The 18,695-nt window shown below is 41.3% G+C and overlaps 2 protein-coding genes and 1 long non-coding RNA gene across 4 annotated transcripts; 2 read left to right on the top strand and 1 right to left on the bottom strand.

Annotated features, from left to right (window-relative positions):
• The first annotated feature begins 2,157 nt into the window (after positions 1–2,157).
• Positions 2,158–13,722, top strand: adpgk (ADP-dependent glucokinase). 2 transcript variants are annotated; one of them, XM_015388098.1, is made up of 8 exons: positions 2,158–2,360; positions 5,387–5,619; positions 7,710–7,935; positions 8,037–8,099; positions 10,400–10,520; positions 11,308–11,504; positions 11,627–11,725; positions 11,836–13,722. In XM_015388098.1, exons 2-8 carry the CDS (start codon positions 5,402–5,404, stop codon positions 12,394–12,396), a joined length of 1,485 nt encoding a protein of 494 aa, XP_015243584.1. In that variant the 5' UTR covers positions 2,158–2,360; positions 5,387–5,401; the 3' UTR covers positions 12,397–13,722. The 2 variants fall into 2 exon arrangements, with proteins under 2 accessions (XP_015243584.1, XP_015243583.1); XM_015388097.1 differs by having other exon boundaries at positions 11,833–13,722.
• LOC107093213 lies at positions 6,524–18,229 on the bottom strand. The gene is made up of 3 exons (XR_001481613.1): positions 18,218–18,229; positions 13,967–13,973; positions 6,524–7,175 (listed from the first exon to the last, which is right to left on the bottom strand). It is a non-coding gene; the product is annotated as an uncharacterized LOC107093213 (long non-coding RNA).
• On the top strand, positions 15,121–17,776 carry ppib (peptidylprolyl isomerase B (cyclophilin B)). Its single transcript, XM_015388099.1, has 5 exons — positions 15,121–15,351; positions 16,585–16,698; positions 16,862–16,955; positions 17,057–17,241; positions 17,352–17,776. The coding sequence occupies exons 1-5, from the start codon at positions 15,217–15,219 to the stop codon at positions 17,472–17,474; spliced, it is 651 nt and encodes a 216-aa protein (XP_015243585.1). The 5' UTR covers positions 15,121–15,216; the 3' UTR covers positions 17,475–17,776.
• Positions 18,230–18,695: the final 466 nt, after the last annotated feature.

Here is an 18,695-nt window from a genome sequence, read left to right as displayed (position 1 = left end):
TGAACTTCCTTATTGAAACAGGCCCCAGGTCTACCTGGACCGGGTCCTTGGAGGTCCGTTAAAAATAAGGAGGCTGAAAGAGTTTTGACTTTGGATTTAAACAGGTCCAGCCTTCTCCAGCTTACATCGCCTGTACGCTCTGTCACCTAGCAACCGTGACAGTTGAAGCACAAAGCAGGCAAAGAATGGATACTGAATTTCTCACTACTGCTCTGTGTGCTAATTACATTTTCAAGGAGCTTCAGCACCAGTAACCTCGTCACAAATATATTTATGGTCCCCCACACGGCAGACATATTTTAATCTGAGCTTAAATGTCAGCTAAACCCATTTGCACAGGGACAGATAAAAGCTTTCTAACATTACTTGCCACATATCTGACTCAATAACCATTTAAAACAACAATTTTCATTAATTTTAGATGGAACTATTCACATACTTGGATTATATTATACTGCATTTACAATATTCACCACTCTCAGGTGCAATTTCCTTTTTTCCTCTAAGCACGGAGCAGCAGGCTTGCTTGGACCCGCAATGAATCATGGGATACCCAAGGCAATGGAGGTTACACTGGACCTGTCATTCAAAATGGGGGAAAAAAAAGGCTGCATTTGTCCTATTCCAATTCTCTGCCCTAATCAGCCGATGAATCTCGCTCTCGGAGGATGCAGCTGTTGAATTTGAACTCGGCACTAGTGTTTAGCATCCTCTTCCTTCCTCTAAACTTTGAACAGATTCCCTGCCCCTGGATTCCCACAGCATAATGCTGCCACTATGTTTTACCATGTTCATGCAGAGTTTTTCCTTTTTCCATCTCACATATGGTGGTTGCCAAACATTCACGTGACACCACAACACCCTCACATGTTTACTTTTATTTACATGTTTTTCAGACTTCCTTTGAATTATTTTATTAGTGCTTTCATTCTTCCAATTCTTCCATAAAGGCCAGAGGTTGTCGATGGATTCTCCTGTTAGAGCTGTGGATTTCTTCCCCTATGGACCTCATAATGGCTTCTCTAGTTAATGCTCTCTTTGTGGACGGCCACAGTTGTACCAAATGCTTTCTGTCTTTCAGTCTTTGTTTACTTTTGATTTCTGTTTTCTGAGGTTTATGAAATGACAATTTTTTTTGTTAGAAACTTAAATATTATGAGTCATTGGTACCTATAGAATGATCCTTTTTTCACGTTCGCCCTCTTTGACATACATTGTTTGAGAAAAGTGTCCTATTCAGTAGATTTGCCTAATCTTGTGTTCAAGTCTAATTACTGACATTCATTTTTTACAAACAGTATAGAATGCATGTAGTTATAATCATAGAGTCAAGCCGAGGCAATGTTTTTTATGATGTATGTATGTAGATAAATAGGACTTTTCATTACAATAAATAAAGTTGGCAGAGGTCTAATTTGGCGTCTCTGTAACAGCAGTTCTTCTATAAACCAGAGGGGGGCAGTACTGATTGCATCAAGTGAAATGTTCTACTTTAATATTATAGTTAGTTAATTAACCAAAAAATGACAAAAATACAACAATTAGGGAAAATATGCTACTCATACAGAATACTCTTTTTACAAATTAGTTTTTAGGTTTTATAAGTGTGAGTTTGTCTCTGAAGTTATTTAGGAGCAGGCATCCCTAAAGTGGGTCCTTGAGGGCCGCCTTCCAGCAGGTTTTAGAGGTTTCCCTGCTCCAGCACAGTCAGCTGTGCTAAAAGCAGAGAAACCTCAAAAAGCTGCAGGACATCGGCCCTCGAGGACCCACTTTAGAAATGCCTGTTTAGGAGTCTTTGATTTAATTAAAGATAAATAACTGGTCAACCACATAAGTAGATGTTGAACGATGAGTGGATCTAAACAGCATCAGTTTATAAATATGTGTATAGCTTTATTAGCGAGGGTCTCATGAAAAGCTGGTCTATCTGCATTTCATTTGGAAAATATAAATGTTCTTCAATTTTCCTGTAAGTACAAAAGAACCATAAAAGGCTTTTGACCCCTTTTACTTTTCAGCCCCTCGATGCACATTGGTGCCTCTCTGGCCACCCTGATGGAGATTTTCTGGAACCGCCACTGAAGCTGGGCGCTTCAATTTTCCTGACATTTCTAACTGTCAGCGAACGCATCATTTACCGTCCAAGGTCTTTCTGCGCATGCGCGCCGCGTGTCGGGCTGCTGGTTGGAGTGCTGGCTGCCTTAAGCCGCTCCTGTCACTCCCAGTTAAACGTCTTCAATGAAACGCGTCGCCTCTAAACTTCTCTCCAGGATCTTTAACCGCCACATTAAGCCCACTGAATGCTCTTCCTGTGATTCAACCAGGAAACTGGACCCTCTTCCCGGCTAACAGCCTGCCCGGTACGTTCCGCTTCCTTTACTAAAGCTTTACTCTCCATTGTTACATGCAGCTCGGACTGATAAGCAGATTGTTTGTTTTGTTGCTAAATTGTGTCTTTTAACTGGGTTAATCTGCCGTAATGCGCTCGCTGCTGTCAGGTTTGCTCGGTGAGTTCCAGCTAGCCTGTTAGCTGTAACTTTTACCGCCCTGCTGGGGTTCTGCTTCCTTATGTTGTGGACAGACCTGCTGCCTGAACAGCTCTGTTCCTGTCGGGGTTCATTTCATGGGAACCCACTGGAACTGCAAGTAAGCAAAGGCTCTGCACATTGAACTTCCTGTAATCGGAGCTAATCGTCCCCTGAGGAGTTGGAGGCTCAATTTAAACCAGCTTTTAATCTGGGCATATATATTCCTTCATTGTGCTGGGTTTCCATCCTATAGACTCCATCATACAGAGATGTTTGTTTCCTTCAGACTCCATGGAAATCTGTTTTCGTTCATTACTGATCTGTAGAAACTAGCTTTCCCACTTCAGGTTTGAACTTTGCTACTAATAAAATGAGTCCCTGCTAATAAACACTTAGTGTTGAACTCATTGTATCAGGCTGATTGATTTGATGGATTTTCTGAAGGCTCTGTTACCAAGTAAAGGGAAAATAGTGCATCATTTCAGCCATTTCCTTAAAGGAGAAACGACAAAAAGAAAATCTTCCTCAATCCACTTTTCTCCAACATCCTTTAGTAAAACCCAGTGCAAACTGACGTTGCTTTATAAATCAAATATGTTTTACACTCCTTACATGACTATGGAGAACATTAGTAAACAAACAGCATTAACCAGGGGACTCTGGATGAGCTGCAGAGATCTACAGCTCAGGTGGGCGGATCTATTGTGGAAGATCCAATCTAAGCTACATAGTCCTGGTATTCCTGTACCAAAAAGACCAAAATCCAGTTGGTTTTGCTAAAATCAGGCTATTTTCTCCAAGTATCTGATCTGACAGTGTTGTGATCCTCCTTTTTGAGCCTAAATAGAAGCTCATCATTGGACACTGTGAGCTGATGTAAACAGAGGTCGCGCCATCTACTGGTTCTACAGCAGAACTACCTGGAAACCAGATGGCGTCCGAATAAGTCCTGATCTGTGAGAGCATAGGACAGGTCAGCGAGGAATAATCAATGGATCATTAATTATACCTAAAACTAATGTTTATGTTGATTTAATCAATTTAGCGTTAATCAGTAAAATAATAAAAATTATTTTCGTCAGGATCACTGAGTCTGGGAGCGGCCATTTTTGCCCAAATATAATAACCCCTCCCTCCTGCCATCTTCCAGCAGTGATGTCACGGTGCGGTAAGCCTAGCGCCATTCTCCCCGCTTTACAAGCTTAATCAATGGGAACTACTAGACACATCTGCAATCAACAACAATTATTGAAGATTTCCAGAGGACTTCACCATTGAAATTCACCAGAGCTATAGTGAAACTGACAATGCCCACGTGCATGGCAGCTGGATGTTGGAATACATCGGGTAAAAGTGAAAAACAAAAGTTATTCCACCTTTCTGATTCCTGATCCTCCACGGACGGGTTGGTCGTTGGATCGCCAACTTGAAAGGGGAGGATTTGCCATCGAACTTCTGACCAGAGAAAAAACACGTAATATGTAGCCAACATTTGGAAGAAGAATGTTTTCAAGATGACTTGGATAATAGCCATTGTGACTAGGGTTGTCACGATACTAACATTTTTAAACTCAATACCGATACTCAGGAAAATATTCGATACTTGATACCATTTTCGATACCACAAGGATAAAAACAAAGACCCCAAAATTGATCAGAAATAAAATAAATACAATAAACAATAAGAACAATATATTGAGGTTGTATGCTGTGCACAATATAAAGCAAGCTTGATTTTAAAAAAGCAAAATTAACATAAACGTTCTTTCCTTGGCTATGCTTTAAACACATAACAGTGACACAATCCAAACCAGTTAAAAAAACAAAAATAAATGCTGTATTCTCTGCAGCGGCACCTGAAAAGCACACAGAATTTTTCAATCACACAGTGTTCAGAAAGTGCATTTTCCTCTATTCTGCACTCTAGATGAATGACTGTTTTAGGTGCCACTGGTGGTGTGAGTGGTGTGTTTCCTTTAAAGCATTGCTAACACCAGTAGCACTATTAGCAGAACTGGCATGTCTATCAACATCACAGAGACATCAGAAGGCTTCCTGAGTTTCAGCTACAGCTTTATTGAACACCAGACTGTTTTCCAGCTTAACTCAATTTATTTCGCTCTTGGAATCAAACATCTTCTTCCTCCTTTTACACTTTAACTCTGAGCATCTTCTTTTGAATTTTTTGCACCTTTTCTGGGACGTTCACACTCGCTCGCCTCCATATGCTGGTCAGACGGCGTTATGGTAAATCTACACAGAAAGGCCATATTAAATAACAAATTCAGCAAAAAGAAAGCTTAAAAGACCAAACTAGCAAATACACAAAGCAGGACACCTTATTTTTTTAGCTAAACATCTGCAACAGAGAAACTGATTGATATATTTAAAAATGTTAAATTATGTGACTGTGTAGCTTTTAAGCTATTTTCCAAAGGTGAGAACAAATGCATTGGGCGTATACCTGCAGATAGGTAGTTATTCGATGGTCCTGAATCATAATACTGACATTCCTGATTTAAGGTGGTTCTGTGAAGTTCTTCAGCAGGACTGGATGAGGGCTGCAACTAATGTTTGGATTCAATATTTGATTAATCACCATAAATCTGATGAATTGTTTCAGCCCTAGACTGAATACACACCCTGTTACCACATGTAGCTTTTACTTAACATTTACATTATTTATGCCTGCTGCTGTTTTTAGTTATCATCACTATCAGAACCTGTATCTGTATAATTATTTTTAAATTGCAATTTTAAATCAACTATCCAATAATTAAAAGGAAAACTCTTATTTTTAGTTTATCAGGACAAACTTGATTTACCTTTTTTGTCACCTGTTTTATTTCTTGTGGCAGACGTGTGGAAGCAGCATGTGGAGGAAAGCTTCGGCAGCGCTGCTGCTGGCTCTGGCTGTCGGCTATTTCTACAGTGGCAGGCCAGATCTGCCAGAGCAGATCCTTCAGTACGTCGGCCTGCCGGGCTTCCTGTCGTCGTCGCAGAGCCACGCCGGCCTGGAACAGACCATCTCTGCTGCCTGGGAGGCTCTGATCACTTTACCCAGCAGGCAGTGGAGCAAAGTGGCAGTAGGGTGAGTTACTGGAAGCCATTGTTTTCCCTCTTACGTTAATCTGCTGAAAACAGTGGATTTTGAGTCGGCTTCTGCTCAGATCTCAGTACAGATTTAGTGGTATTGGTGACGGACGAAGGCCTGAATCTATGCTTCAGATGTTTGAGCCTGAAGGTGGAACGTCTTCTGGTTCAGATTGTATTTTTTTTCTGTCTTTTATTTTTATTTTATTGCCTTCTTCACAATATAAATCATACAAGTCACAGATGCATACTACTACCTGAGAGACATTGGTCCAAGTTCTCCTTAGATACACATGCTCATATGGTGACCAACGTACTTGTTTTACGGAGAAATGATGCAATCCGAGAAGTAACCAAAGATTTTTTAAAAATTAAATAATCAATGAACAGTAAGCATCAAACCAAGGTGAGTTATACATTCACTTTATAGTTTTATTGCTTATTTCACTAATTATCATCCTCATTGTCTATAGATGTTCGAAATCGGCCTGTTTTTCAGTGTAGTCCTGTTTGTCTGACTAACTGGATGTGCTCCCTTCATCCTGGCATGGGAGCTGGCTCGGAGCTCGTCTGCCTGGCTGTGTGTTTCCTGGACGGGGCCGCCTTTGCCTTTTGTGAGATACAAAAGGCAAAGGCGGCCCCGTCCGCTTCTGTCTCCTTGAACCCCAGTCGGCCTCAGCAGATGGCCGCTCACACTGAGCCTGGTTCTGAGGTTTCCTCCTGTTAAAAGGAAGTTTTTCCTCTCCGCTGTCGCTACAAGCATGCTTAGTGTGAGGGATTGCTGAAGAGTCAATGAGTCGATGCAATCAGCTGGTTTTCTCTAGATAGAAAACTTTGAATCAATCAGACTGGATGATCTGGTGAACTGTAAAGTGTCTTGTCTTGACTTGTGTTGTAAATTGGAGCTTTATACCCCGTTTACACTACCCTTAAAAAACTGAGCCGAGACCGGTCCGAGCTCAGTAACTGAGATAACTTGTCGTGTGTGAACGGAAACAACCTGAACTGAACCGAGATAGACATAACCGGACCGCGCTAACTGCAGACCAGTTCCCGAGGTGGGTTCGGCTCGGTTTTTTCCTGGCTCGGTTCTCTGATAACAAGAGCGCATGAGCAGAACGCGTCATCGCCGACTGGCTGAACATGCCGATTCACACTCCATTCAAGTACATCCGCGCAAGGTTGCCGTCTTCGCCTGACCCACCGCAAACACGGAAGTACAGCAATAATAATCAAGCATAACTTTCTGAATGTGACGGGCACCGCCATTTTGATTTGCTTGATTCCCTCCTCCTTCGTCTTCTTCTTCTTGGGTTTTACGGCAGTTGACAAACAGCGTTTGGTGCATTACCGCCACCAGCTGCTTGAGTCCCTCCTTCAATCCTAGCAGTAATACCGCACATCGTCACTAGGAGGCGAGGAGTTGAGGAGTCGAGATAACCGAGATAAGTGTGACGTGTGAACGGTCGTCAAAACTGAGCTTGGCCTGGTTACCGACCCAAGCTCGGACCGGTCTGGGCCTGGATCGGTTTTTCAAGGGTAGTGTAAATGGGGCTATAAAAATAAACTGAATTGAACTGAATACCTCCACAGAATTACCTTTCCTTCCCAGCAGCTCACATGCTTCATACCAAGTCTGGTTTGTGCCGTTTTAGATATTGTCCCCAACTCTTGCAGAGATCATAAAATTTTTCAATCTCCAGTGTTATTGATGCCGTTATTTTCTCCTTAGTATAAATACTTGATAATACATCAATACATTCTTCCTGTATTTTTAATAAAGTTTGTCGGTAAAGGCGTTTGTAGCTTTGAGCAGTCGTGTTAAACGGGGTAAGAATCCACCTTAGCTCCGTCTCTGAGTAACATTTAGGACAGAACATAAATCCTTCAGATGTGTTGTTTTATTTTCATTTATTGTTTTATGGCTTTTATTCTCTTGCTCCTAATAAACGTTATCAGCTTTATTGTCACCAACATCAGTTCAGATTGAGCCGTTTATTTATTTTTTTTCCATTTTAAAAACATAAAGATCATATTCTTCAGTGTGTTCATGATTTTTCAGTCTAAAATGATCCTTTGGTCGTTCAGGGTGAATGCCTGTGTGGATGTGGTGGTCTCCGGCGTGGGGCTGCTGCAGGCTCTGGCTGTGGACCCTGGCACCGGCCGCGATCATGAAATCCTGCACTCCAAGGAGGACCTGAAGGAAACCTTCATTCACTTCATGGAGCGTGGAGCAGCGGCGGAACGTTTCTTCAGCGACAAGGAGGCGTTTCAGAGGATCGCCCGTGCAGCCGCAGAGTACCCTGGGGCAAAGGCAAGGAGGTCTCACTCTGCAGCCGCTTGGGCTGTCATGGAGTCCTTTAATAATTTCTGGGAAGAAATGTGACTTTTTTCTCTTTTTTTTTTTTCTTTCAGCTCTATGTTGGAGGAAACGCTGCCCTTATTGGTCAGAAATTCGCCACCTACCCAGATTTAATGGTACTAAAGCAAAGATGGATCTAAGATTTTAAATGTAGCTTTATTCCTCTAATTTTTCATTAATGTATGGAGTGAATTGTGTTCGTTTTTGTTGGGGGGGAGAGAGAATTAAAAGCAAAAACATGTTTTTTTTAAATAGAAAATGCAATCCATAAATGAAACTTGAACGTCTTAATCAAAAAAGGTTTTGGGAAACATTTTTGCCGTTTTCTTATGTTTACATCTATATACACTGCTGGCCAATTTTATTGGTACCTCTGCAATTCTGTCAGATCACGCTCAACTCCTCCCAGAATATGATTGCAATTAAAAATACTGTGGTATTAATATCTTCCTTTTCTTTTGCTTGCAATAAAGACAGAATAGCCAAAAAGACAATTCCAAGCCAAACATAAAGAGGGTAAAAAACAGTATTGGTACCCTTTGAAAGGTCATGTGATGCTTTTGTAATCAGTGGCACCTGTTACCTGTGGCACATGACAGGTAGTGGCAATAGCAAAGTCACACTTGCAGAAAATTAAAATGGATTAAAGCTGACTCATCTCTTGTGGTTCCCACATTGAGCATGGAGAACAGAAAGACCAAGAACTTTCCCAGGACTTGAGGAAGCCTGGAAAAGTCTCAACCCTACAAGTCCATCTGCAGAGACTTGAATGTTCCGTGTCTACCAAGCTCAGTGTCAAAGTTTAATGCAGATGGCACTGTGGCTACCCTCCCTAGATGCTAGACGGAAGAGAACATTTGACAAGCAGTTTAAATGACAGATTGTGCAGATGGTGGATAAAGAACCTTGACTAACAATCCACACAAGTTCAATTGTCAACCTGTACTTGAATGGTAGGATACCCAGAAGGAGCCCACTTCTGACCCAGTGACATAAAAAAAGCTGCAACTTACCTGAGAAAGCCAACGTTTTGGAAGTATGTTCCCTGGTCAGATTAGACAAAAGTAGAACTTTCTGGTAAAAGGGATTAACATAGTTTACAAGAAAAAAACAGTCCCTACAGTCAAATATGGCGGCTTTGCTGGCTCTGGCAGCAGACTGCTTCACCATATGCATGGCACTATGAAGTCTGAAGACTACCAACAAATACCAACAAATATTGCAGCCTAGTGTGAGGAGGCTGGGTCTCCTTCAGAGGGCAAGAGTCTTCCAGCAGAACAATGACAAAAACACATTTCAAACAGCACCAGAAAATGGTTGGAGAGAAAGCTCTGGAGACTTGGAAAGTGGCCAGCAATGATCCAGACCTGAACCCCATAAAACGCCTGTGAGGAGATCTCAAAGCGGCAGTTAGGAGAAAGCACCCTTCAGATCTCAGGGACCTGCAGCATTTTGTCAAAGAAGAATCTAAAATTCCCGCAGAGCATTGTAAGAAACTCAATGATTGGTTGGTGGAAGTGGTTGATCAATTATTTTGCCTGAAGGTTGAAGGTTGTGCTACCAAGTATAAGGTTGAGGGTGCCAATACTTTTGTCCAGCCCATTTTTAGATTTTTGAAATAATAGATTTTTTTTGTGTGTGTGTGTGTGTGTTTTTCATTGCAAGCAAAAAAAATGAAGATCTTATTGTCTAAGCATTTGTGATTGCAACCATTTTTTTGGGAGGAATTGAGAATTATCTGATGGAATTTGAAGGGTGCCAATACACTCAGGCACTGTACATAGATTTAATAAACAAATATATATATATTTTAGAGATGTGTAAATATATTTTCTTTCCAAATTGTTTTTAAATTTTCATTTTTTTCCTCCCATTTAAATAGAGTTTTATGAATGGCTTTCATGCAATACTCTATTTCCTGGACTTAAGGCAGCTTTTTTGTTTCCTTTCTTTTTCTTCTGGATGAACTGATTAATCCAGGTTTGCCTGGCCTCAGTAACCATGGTCAGACTAACGATTGTATTCTTTCAAAATGACGTTTTACAAATGACCTTGACTGTGTCTAAATGTCCGCAAGGGAAGAGTTTATAAACCTCAGGCTGGGAAAAAAAATAATAATTTGAAAATGTATAATTAAAAAAAAAAGGGGAAAACTAAGAAAGCAAATTTATTCATTGACATTTTGTGGATTGTATTTTTGTTTTTCAGGTTTTCATCTATTAGACATGTTCTCTGCTTGCAATAATGATGAAACAAATTTCATCCCACATTAATGGATCCAAAAAGCACATTTTGCAGCAAAAAAAACAACAAATATTTTCAAATAACAGAAAAAGAATAAGCCTTTTAACCGCTGTCTTATCAAAGTAATTCATTGTTCATATTTTCTTTTTCATTTATTTTTTAAATGAAACAGGTTTTGTTGTGTGGGCCAGTTGGTCCAAAACTCCACGAGATGCTGGATGAGCAGATTGTGGTTCCTCCAGAATCTCTTCAGGAAACGGACGAGTTCCACCTCATCCTGGAATATAAAGCAGGTAAAGGGATTCAAAAATACGAACACAATGGATGCGCTCTACCTGGTCTGGATCCTTCAAGTCTGTGAAAATGAGACCAGAAGAGTTTTTGCTCTGGATTCAAACAGGTTTAGCCTTCCGGGGCTTTCTCTGCTGTACGCTCTGTCGCTTAGCAACCGTGACAGTTAACACGCAAAGTAGGAAAAGAGGGAATACCACACTTTTCAAAACTTTTTATTTTTTATTTTAATTTTTTTTATTGTAAAGTGAACAAAATCTACACTCATGAGAATCCAGAGTGGAATAAAGGTTCCAACCACCGGGAGCAGGAACAAATCATATCAAATGTAATGATGGAAACCTTAGTCAGTTGAATAACCTGCTGCTGTCATTCTGCACATCCCTGATGTTGCTGCTATTTTCAAATATCCATTCCTGTAAAAATATCCATAGCTGCATATTGGTTATTTATTCTCCAGGTGCACAGTTTGATATTGTTAAAACACTTTACAGTATTTTATTGTTTATCTTTTAACTCTTCACTATTATGTTATTCTTATACATTTTTCTGAGGTCCACATTTGTGTGACCAATTTTTTCTATAATCTTTATGCTGCTATAAACACCAGAATTTTCCCATTCTGGGACAATAAAGGGATTTTCTTTTTTATTCTATCAAAGGGAATCTAAACGACGTATGTATGAAAAATATATCTGCAAAATATCTTATTTTCAACAACAAGAAATGGCAATTAAAAAATAAGAATATCAGATTTATTATTATTATTTCCTTGTTTCTTCCCTTCAGGGGAAACGTGGGCTTCCACTCAGGCGCCACAGGCCAACCGCTTCATCTTCTCTCATGATGTATCCAATGGGGAGATGAGCACGTTGGAGACGTTCGTGGCGAGCCTGGAGGAGTTCCAGCCAGAGCTAGTCGTCCTGTCGGGGTTCCACATGATGGAGGGGCAGGGCAGAGAGCTGTGGGGGGAGAGACTGAAAGAGGTCAGGAGGCTCAAAGCTGCTCTCATCAGAGTCTTTTAATGGCTGCCATGACAACAGAAAAATACAAGGAATTAATCACTCTTTGAATTTTATATTTCAAACTGTCTGGATGTTTGTTTTAGGCTGTAGCCGCCATAGGTGACATTCCTAAGGACATTCCTATCCACCTGGAGCTGGCCAGCATGACGGATACAGACTTCATGAACCGGATCATGCAGGAGGTAAAATGCTAACGTCTGCAGCCATGAAGGATTCTGCCTCCCAGAGCAGATCAGTGCAGATCCCTGACCAGGGCTCCACATTTAATTAAAGCCTCTCTTCCTGTTAGCAGGTCTTGCCCATCGTCAGCTCCATCGGACTGAACGAGCAGGAGCTACTCTTCCTCTCTCAGGCGGGGGGCGGCCCTCACGCCGCTCTGCCTGCGTGGAAAGGCATCCCTGACGTCGGGCGCGTTGGCGACATTCTCTTCTGGATCCTGGAGCAGCACGGCCGCACCGACCCATCCTCAGAATCTGAGCTCACTCGCATCCACTTCCACACGCTGGCCTACCACGTTTTAGCGACGGTGGAGGGTTACTGGGGCAACCAGGCTGCAGCTGTGATGGCGGGGGCCCGGGTGGCCAGCAGTCAGGCCTGCGGCCTCCAGGCTGTGGACGTTAGCAAAGTGGAGCTGAAGGCCCCGCTGGAGTTTCACAGCTCTCACTTTGAGCCCAGAGAGCAGCTGTCCCTGAGGCCAGAGGAGCCCGTCACCATGTGGCGCAGGGGGAACATCACCTTCCACCTCAGCCCGGTACTGGTCTGCAAAAGACCCCTTCGGACAGTGGGGCTCGGGGACGCCATCTCTGCTGAGGGACTAGTTTACTCAGAAATAAAGACCCAGCAGCCTTTCTGAGAAAAGAACTGAAACTCTGACCTGCAGCTCTGCTCGTCTCTGAGCCAGTCTCCAGATTCAGGTTCCTTCATCCCAAAGATGTAATATTTCAGTGACCCCCCAAGTGATCAGACTCTGCCCCTCGCCAAACTGGATCTGTGAGACCGCGATGCAGCTGGACTCTCTGCACCTTCCTAAACTCCAAAGAGTTTGACCTTCACAGCTACTTTACTCTAACCTGCATATCTTCAGAATGCTGTGCCTTCTACAAGAACCTGAAATGTTATTAAATTGTCTTTTGTAGGAAAACTTCAGATTAGTCCCTGTTGACATAGGTGCTGTGTGATAGAATCAAATTCCCTTTCTAGAAGTTCTGCTGGTGTCTTCATGTCTAATATTAACTTGAAAGTTCCTCCAACTCTGGACATCAAACATGATTTCAACATGTCTGTTCAACTGGATTCATTTTGTTTTCTTCCTATTTGGTCTGAAAAAGTAAGAAATATGCTCTCATATTCCAGCTCCATACGAGCAAATGTTTGCTTCCGTTCCTGGCTCTATTAACTAAATTGAGGGGGAAATCAAAGTATTAGATTATAGGTATTAAATGTATTAAAGGGTATGTATTCAGATAATCCATTCCAGATTTTTATAGACCAGGTTTTATGACTGAATCAGGTAAAAGCCACGTTTAGCATGTGATGTTTCGTGTATGAAACATGCTAAGATGAACCATTGGTCCTCAAATGTTTAGAATGTGACAAATCTTAAAAACCTGAACTGGAAAATGTGTACGATCCCTTTTTTGTCTTTAAGCACCAAAACACTCCCTCCATAAGGAAAAGGTATATTTAGTTTTTTTTTTTATATATATATAAATAGGATATTCGTTTAGATATAGCAAAGGTATTTTAGATGTTGTCTGAAGCATGCTCTTCTTTAAAGGATGAATCTCACATCATATTCTGATGCCAGCTAATTGACTTGATGGTTCACTTATGAGCGTCTCATAAAGGCTGTAATCTTAATGTCAAATGCTTTGGGGTTTATTCCCATTAGCAAACACTCCTCCTGTTTACCTCAGATTGCCTCTGAAGGCATGCAATAATCAGTCTTAATGCAGCCTTATGACTAGAAGGTGACGCAGCATTTGTGTTCAGAACAGGTGATTCCTTGCACTAGTAAAGATAAGTGGCTGGTGAGCCTGTGGAGGGGAACCATAGCCTTCTGTTTGTCCTGTTTCATGTTTCAAGCACAGTTTATTCATCTTTTACTCATTTTGTCTTTGCGTTCTGTTTGTATCGTGACAAGTTCTGTTCCCTCATTATGTCTCATTAAAATTCTGGATGGAGGAAGATGTGTAGTTTGGATTCTTTAACATAATGGATATTTATGTCTTTTAAAACCAACAAGGTTTAAATGTTAGAAGACCTTTAATAACATGTGACAAGTTTTAAGTAACCATACAGGCTTGCTAAAGTACTTATACCCACATTTTGTTCACAATCACAGGCGGCTATGAGTGATTCACTAATGAAAAACAAAACAAGTTTTTCTCTAAAAAGGTTTGACCCTTGATTGCATTCAACACCTTAAGACTTCCAGATGTCACCTAAATTGTAGTTATTGCATTTTATCAGTGCTACATAATAAGCTAAGTTGCAGTATTTCTATACCTGGTATTTATAAACTAATAGAACCATTCATTTTTCTATCTGATGCACTTTCTCTTTTATCACGTCATCATTAATACAATACAGACTAGGTGTTCAACCTACTATTACTGCTCTGGTTTCCATTAGATTTAAATAGCAGTGGTCAATCAGAAAAGAAAGTCTGATACTAAGCCGTATCAAGTAAATGCTGCAGATTTGTCTGGAATCTGGATTGTTCATAAAGTTATATATTTAGGGTCATTGAGTCGGCACTCCTCAAATCTGTTTAGAGAAGAGTGAAAATAAAAAGATAAATTCCTGATTTTACTGTACGACATGGCACTTAAAGGAGGTAGGTAACATGGAGAACAGGAGATGAGAGCTTTTTTGACCTAAATGGAAATCAATTACGGTAAACCCCATCACTAAAAAGAATGAATATATATATATATATATACAATAGAGGTGGCAGCTTGATGCTGTAGGGGATTATTCTCATCTATGTGAGTGTTTGGGGGGGGTTTGCTGGTCAGAGTTGATTGATTAATAAAAAATAAAGAAAACCTGTTGAAGATCAGTTTTGCAGCTGTATTTTCACACAAAGGTGGTTCATTGATTTAAGGGGCTAAATGTACAGAAAACTACCTCTCTTTGACTTATTTTTTATTTTGAATATTTTATAGTAGTTAGTCAATTAAATAAGGCAGAATAAAAGAGACTCCAGGTTGTGTTTGTAATGAAACTGTTGAATTAAATGCAGAAAAATGTTAATACAATATAAATAAACTTAACTAAAAATTGTCAAGGCACAATATTGCTTTAGATTATCTGGCTGTCGGATCTGTAAAGAAAAATGAAATGACCATACTGCACAAAAATTCCACACAATATAATATATAATATATATATTCATAGCTGTATAAACACTTCATGTTTCTGCACATCACCAAAAAACGTTGTCACGCGTCTGCATCCGATTGGCTACCATCACAATACGTGATCCAATCAAAGCTCCGTGCTACACTATAATCCCGCCCCTGCGTCCATGAGACAGCTCCTATTGGATGCCGGCGGTCACAGGCCCCGCCCATAAGCCCACGCTCTGTCCCTCCTACGGAGTTTATATAAAGCTAGCAACCAGCAGGCTGTCCCCGGGGCTAAGCCTTTTCCTCCTGTTTCGTTGTTGATGGTGAGGTTCTGTGAAAGAAGGATGAAGTTGTTTGTAGCTGTAACGGTCATTGTGGGATCGCTGATTTTTCTGGGTTTCCCCAATGGCTCATCGGCTGACGAGAAGAAGAAAGGCCCCAAAGTAACAGCAAAGGTATGGCCTGGCTGTAGGCTGCTTTCCTGGGGAGGGAAAAAAATCAGGGCTTTTCCCTCTGTGCTAACCGATAGCTTTTAAGCCACGTCACAGAGCGACTGCTGTTTGTCAGCTGCTAACAGCAGCTAGCTCCCTGCTAATACCTCACGCGAACAAGCTAACTTTGTTTAAAGCTAGCGGGGATGAAGCCCAGAGACCTGAGGCCATCCTGTCCTTTACATCCGGGTCAGACCGCAGGAATTGGACACGTATCGGGCTCAGCTGTGGATCCTGGCCTGCAGCAGATTGTCCACGTCTGCAAATACAGTAAAGCAGAGATCCTGCCTCTGGTTTATCAGATTTATCAGGACCTGCAATTTCTTTTAAAGACGCCTTTTGATTTTCTGTGTTGCACCTACCTGTCATAGGTTATAATCTATACAATAATTTATTCCCCAAACTTTTATTGCATCTTAAAGATGAATCCTATTTAGCTCTCGTGCCTTAAAAGAATTCCTTAATTGACATATAAGAGGGAATTAAAGGATCTTTTAATCTTTTAATCATTTCCTGCCAAAATAGATGGAACTTCTGACTTTAACAGGTTACATAAAAGATAATTACATTCTCAGTGAGTTATTTTCCAACTTGTCTCTTACATTGGGTGACGTCATTACCTTGCAAAAAATATTAGTTTTCATTCTGCTGAATGTCTCCATTACATCTGCAGCACTTTCACTTGGCTCAATAGTTCAAATTTGTACGGTTTTATAGTCTCGGTTCCAATTAACTTTTGGGACAGTTTTAACAATGACTGTTTTTTTGGGGATCAATTTTGTCACCCTGTTGTCATGCACCACAGAAGCATAATGCTGCCACTGCCATGCTTCCTCATGAGGACGGTGTTGGTTTTATTCCATGTATTATTCCCGTTTGCTGCGTGGCTCTTGGGAAGCTGCAAAGGGGAAGGCTGGCTTTCTATCAATAATGCCTTTTGTCTTGCTATTCTGGAACGGAGGTCAGGTGGTTGATCCAGTCCCAAGTTCTGGCTTGTGTTACCAAACTGGAGTAAAAAAAGTTGAAGTGAGGTCAAAATGTGGATGAGATCAAAGAACTAAAAACTCTCATTGGCTTGTTAGACACTGATCAAAGAAAACCTTTGGAGAACCATTAGGCCACCCCACTGATGCTGCCTCAGACTTTGCGCCCCCTAGTGTTTTTGCAGTGACATAACGCTGGATCTCTCTCCCGTAGGTTTACTTTGACATCAGAATTGGAGACGAGGATGTGGGAAGGATTGTTATCGGCGTCTTCGGGAAAACTGTTCCCAAAACCGTGGACAACTTTGTTGCCCTGGCAACAGGAGAGGTAAGCAATCCAGTAAAGCTGCTTACTTTGCTTTTATAAGGACTAAAAACATTGTTATGTTGGGCTTTGTGTACAGGATCCGGTTTGTTAAATGTTCATGTTGAAGGGATGATTTCAGAGGTTTTCAGGGTTGTTTACAAAGCTGTTTGTTTTGGTTAAACAGAAAGGCTTCGGTTACAAAGGCAGCAAATTCCACAGAGTCATCAAACAGTTCATGATCCAGGGCGGAGACTTTACCAGAGGAGATGGGACTGGAGGTAAGTGCTGAACTCTGCTTTACTGCACCTAGTGGGGCGATTGTTTAGATGGTTAAAAATCCAGAAAAGTAGGTAAAGTTTATTTGTTTTGTTGTTTGAAGGCAAGAGCATCTATGGAGACCGTTTCCCTGACGAGAACTTCAAGCTGAAGCACTATGGCCCCGGCTGGCTCAGCATGGCCAACGCCGGCAAAGACACCAACGGTTCCCAGTTCTTCATCACCACCGTCCAGACTCCCTGGTTGGATGGCAAACACGTCGTCTTTGGCAAAATTCTGGAGGGCATGGTGGGTGTCGGAGACACAAATCCTGCATAGCCTCCATACTTAGAAAATAACTGGGATTAAATTGGCAAACAAAACTGAACTTTTCTCTTAACCTCTCTCCCCTCTGCTAGGATGTCGTCACAAAAATTGAGAACACAAAAACAGACGGTCGCGACAAACCTCTAAAAGACGTCACCATCCACGACTGCGGCAAAATCGAGGTGGAGAAGCCTTTCGCTGTGGCGAAGGAGTAGAGCGCAGCCCTTCATCAATGGCAGGGGAATCGGACTGGGGCGGGACGTCAGAGGAAATGTGCGGGCCACTTTGTTTTATCAGTAATAAGGCTGCAGTCCAGGAGGGAAGGGAGCACGTTCTGATTGGTTGACGGCCATCTTAATGCACCAGAAGAGCATTTAATGCAGTTATGACATGAGTCTGGGTCCATTTTACCAACATGCATTCCAAGGTGCACTTAACTGTTCACTGTTGGGCTATTTTGTAATTAAAAAAAGGAACGGATATGGGGAAATAAAGGTTTCACGTTTTGATACATCAATGTCAGCTCTGTTTTATTCCAAAGGCTTTATTGCTGGTGTAGAATCAAAGTGTAGTTTTCTTTGTTTACGGTAGTTTGTTTGTAGTTGAACAACTGGTAAGCCTTACCTCATCCAGAAGAAGCCAGAGGCGGTTTACCTACATAAAGTCGGGCATATACTTTACGATATTTTCAATCGTTGCACGCAGCTACAACTCAAAATTGCTCTGATGTGATCTACCTGCTCACACTGCATGTCAAAAAGTGCATTGCTCCAGGTTTTGGTAAATTGGCTCCTAGCTCTGCTTCAACAGCAGGATTTGTCCACAACCACCTCCCGTCTGCCGACTGAATTTCAGACGCTTGATTTTCCTCCAACCTTATGATTCCTGATCTGGAGATAGTCGTGAGAGTCTAATCGCCCCTTGTTAACCCCTATATACTACACGACGCAGGACTCACGATCAGCTGAAACTTGGCCCAGTGAAAAAATCTTTGCACGACTGGAGAATCGGCCTGAAAAACAAAAAAAATTCATATAGTGTATGTCAGAGTTGAGTTACGTTTACTTGAGTTTAAAAAAAATTTACTTTTGGAAATTTTACTGCCTATACTTAGTTTTACTTGAGTAAAACATAAAGTATCAGTATTACTGGCTGTTCTTCCCATTAGAACTCCATTCAATGATGAATGAGCTTGTTTTAAACAAAAAGGCTCCTAGTGAAGCTTTAGTTCGCAAACTTGACTGCTTTTAAGTTTATCTTCTGTCTGAATGCAGTCATGTAGAGGTAAATGTGGTCATGAACAGTTTTCTGTTGTGAGAAGAAAACAATCTAATAGTTTAGGAAGATATTTCTATCACAAAACATCATTTAGTCTATTTCTAAGGTTAAACTTGTTTAAGACTACAGCTGGAAGCATCATGCATGTGTCTGTTGGT

Source organism: Cyprinodon variegatus, unplaced genomic scaffold (genome assembly GCF_000732505.1).
Source record: "Cyprinodon variegatus isolate N-32 unplaced genomic scaffold, C_variegatus-1.0 Scaffold413, whole genome shotgun sequence".
In the NCBI taxonomy this organism is placed as follows: Eukaryota; Metazoa; Chordata; class Actinopteri; order Cyprinodontiformes; family Cyprinodontidae; genus Cyprinodon; species Cyprinodon variegatus.
The sequence above is the reverse complement of the archived record's forward strand: the minus strand, read 5'-3'. Positions and strand labels throughout refer to the sequence as shown.

Excerpts from the sequence above, each read along its gene's own strand:
- adpgk (XM_015388097.1), top strand. The coding sequence starts at position 5,402 with ATGTGGAGGAAAGCTTCGGCAGCGCTGCTGCTGGCTCTGGCTGTCGGC. Across the intron at positions 7,936-8,036 it reads CAGAGTACCCTGGGGCAAAG|CTCTATGTTGGAGGAAACGC; the intron begins GCAAGGAGGTCT and ends TTTTTCTTTCAG. Across the intron at positions 10,521-11,307 it reads CATCCTGGAATATAAAGCAG|GGGAAACGTGGGCTTCCACT; the intron begins GTAAAGGGATTC and ends TCTTCCCTTCAG.
- ppib (XM_015388099.1), top strand. The coding sequence starts at position 15,217 with ATGGTGAGGTTCTGTGAAAGAAGGATGAAGTTGTTTGTAGCTGTAACG. Across the intron at positions 16,956-17,056 it reads CAGAGGAGATGGGACTGGAG|GCAAGAGCATCTATGGAGAC; the intron begins GTAAGTGCTGAA and ends TGTTGTTTGAAG. Across the intron at positions 17,242-17,351 it reads GCAAAATTCTGGAGGGCATG|GATGTCGTCACAAAAATTGA; the intron begins GTGGGTGTCGGA and ends CCCCTCTGCTAG.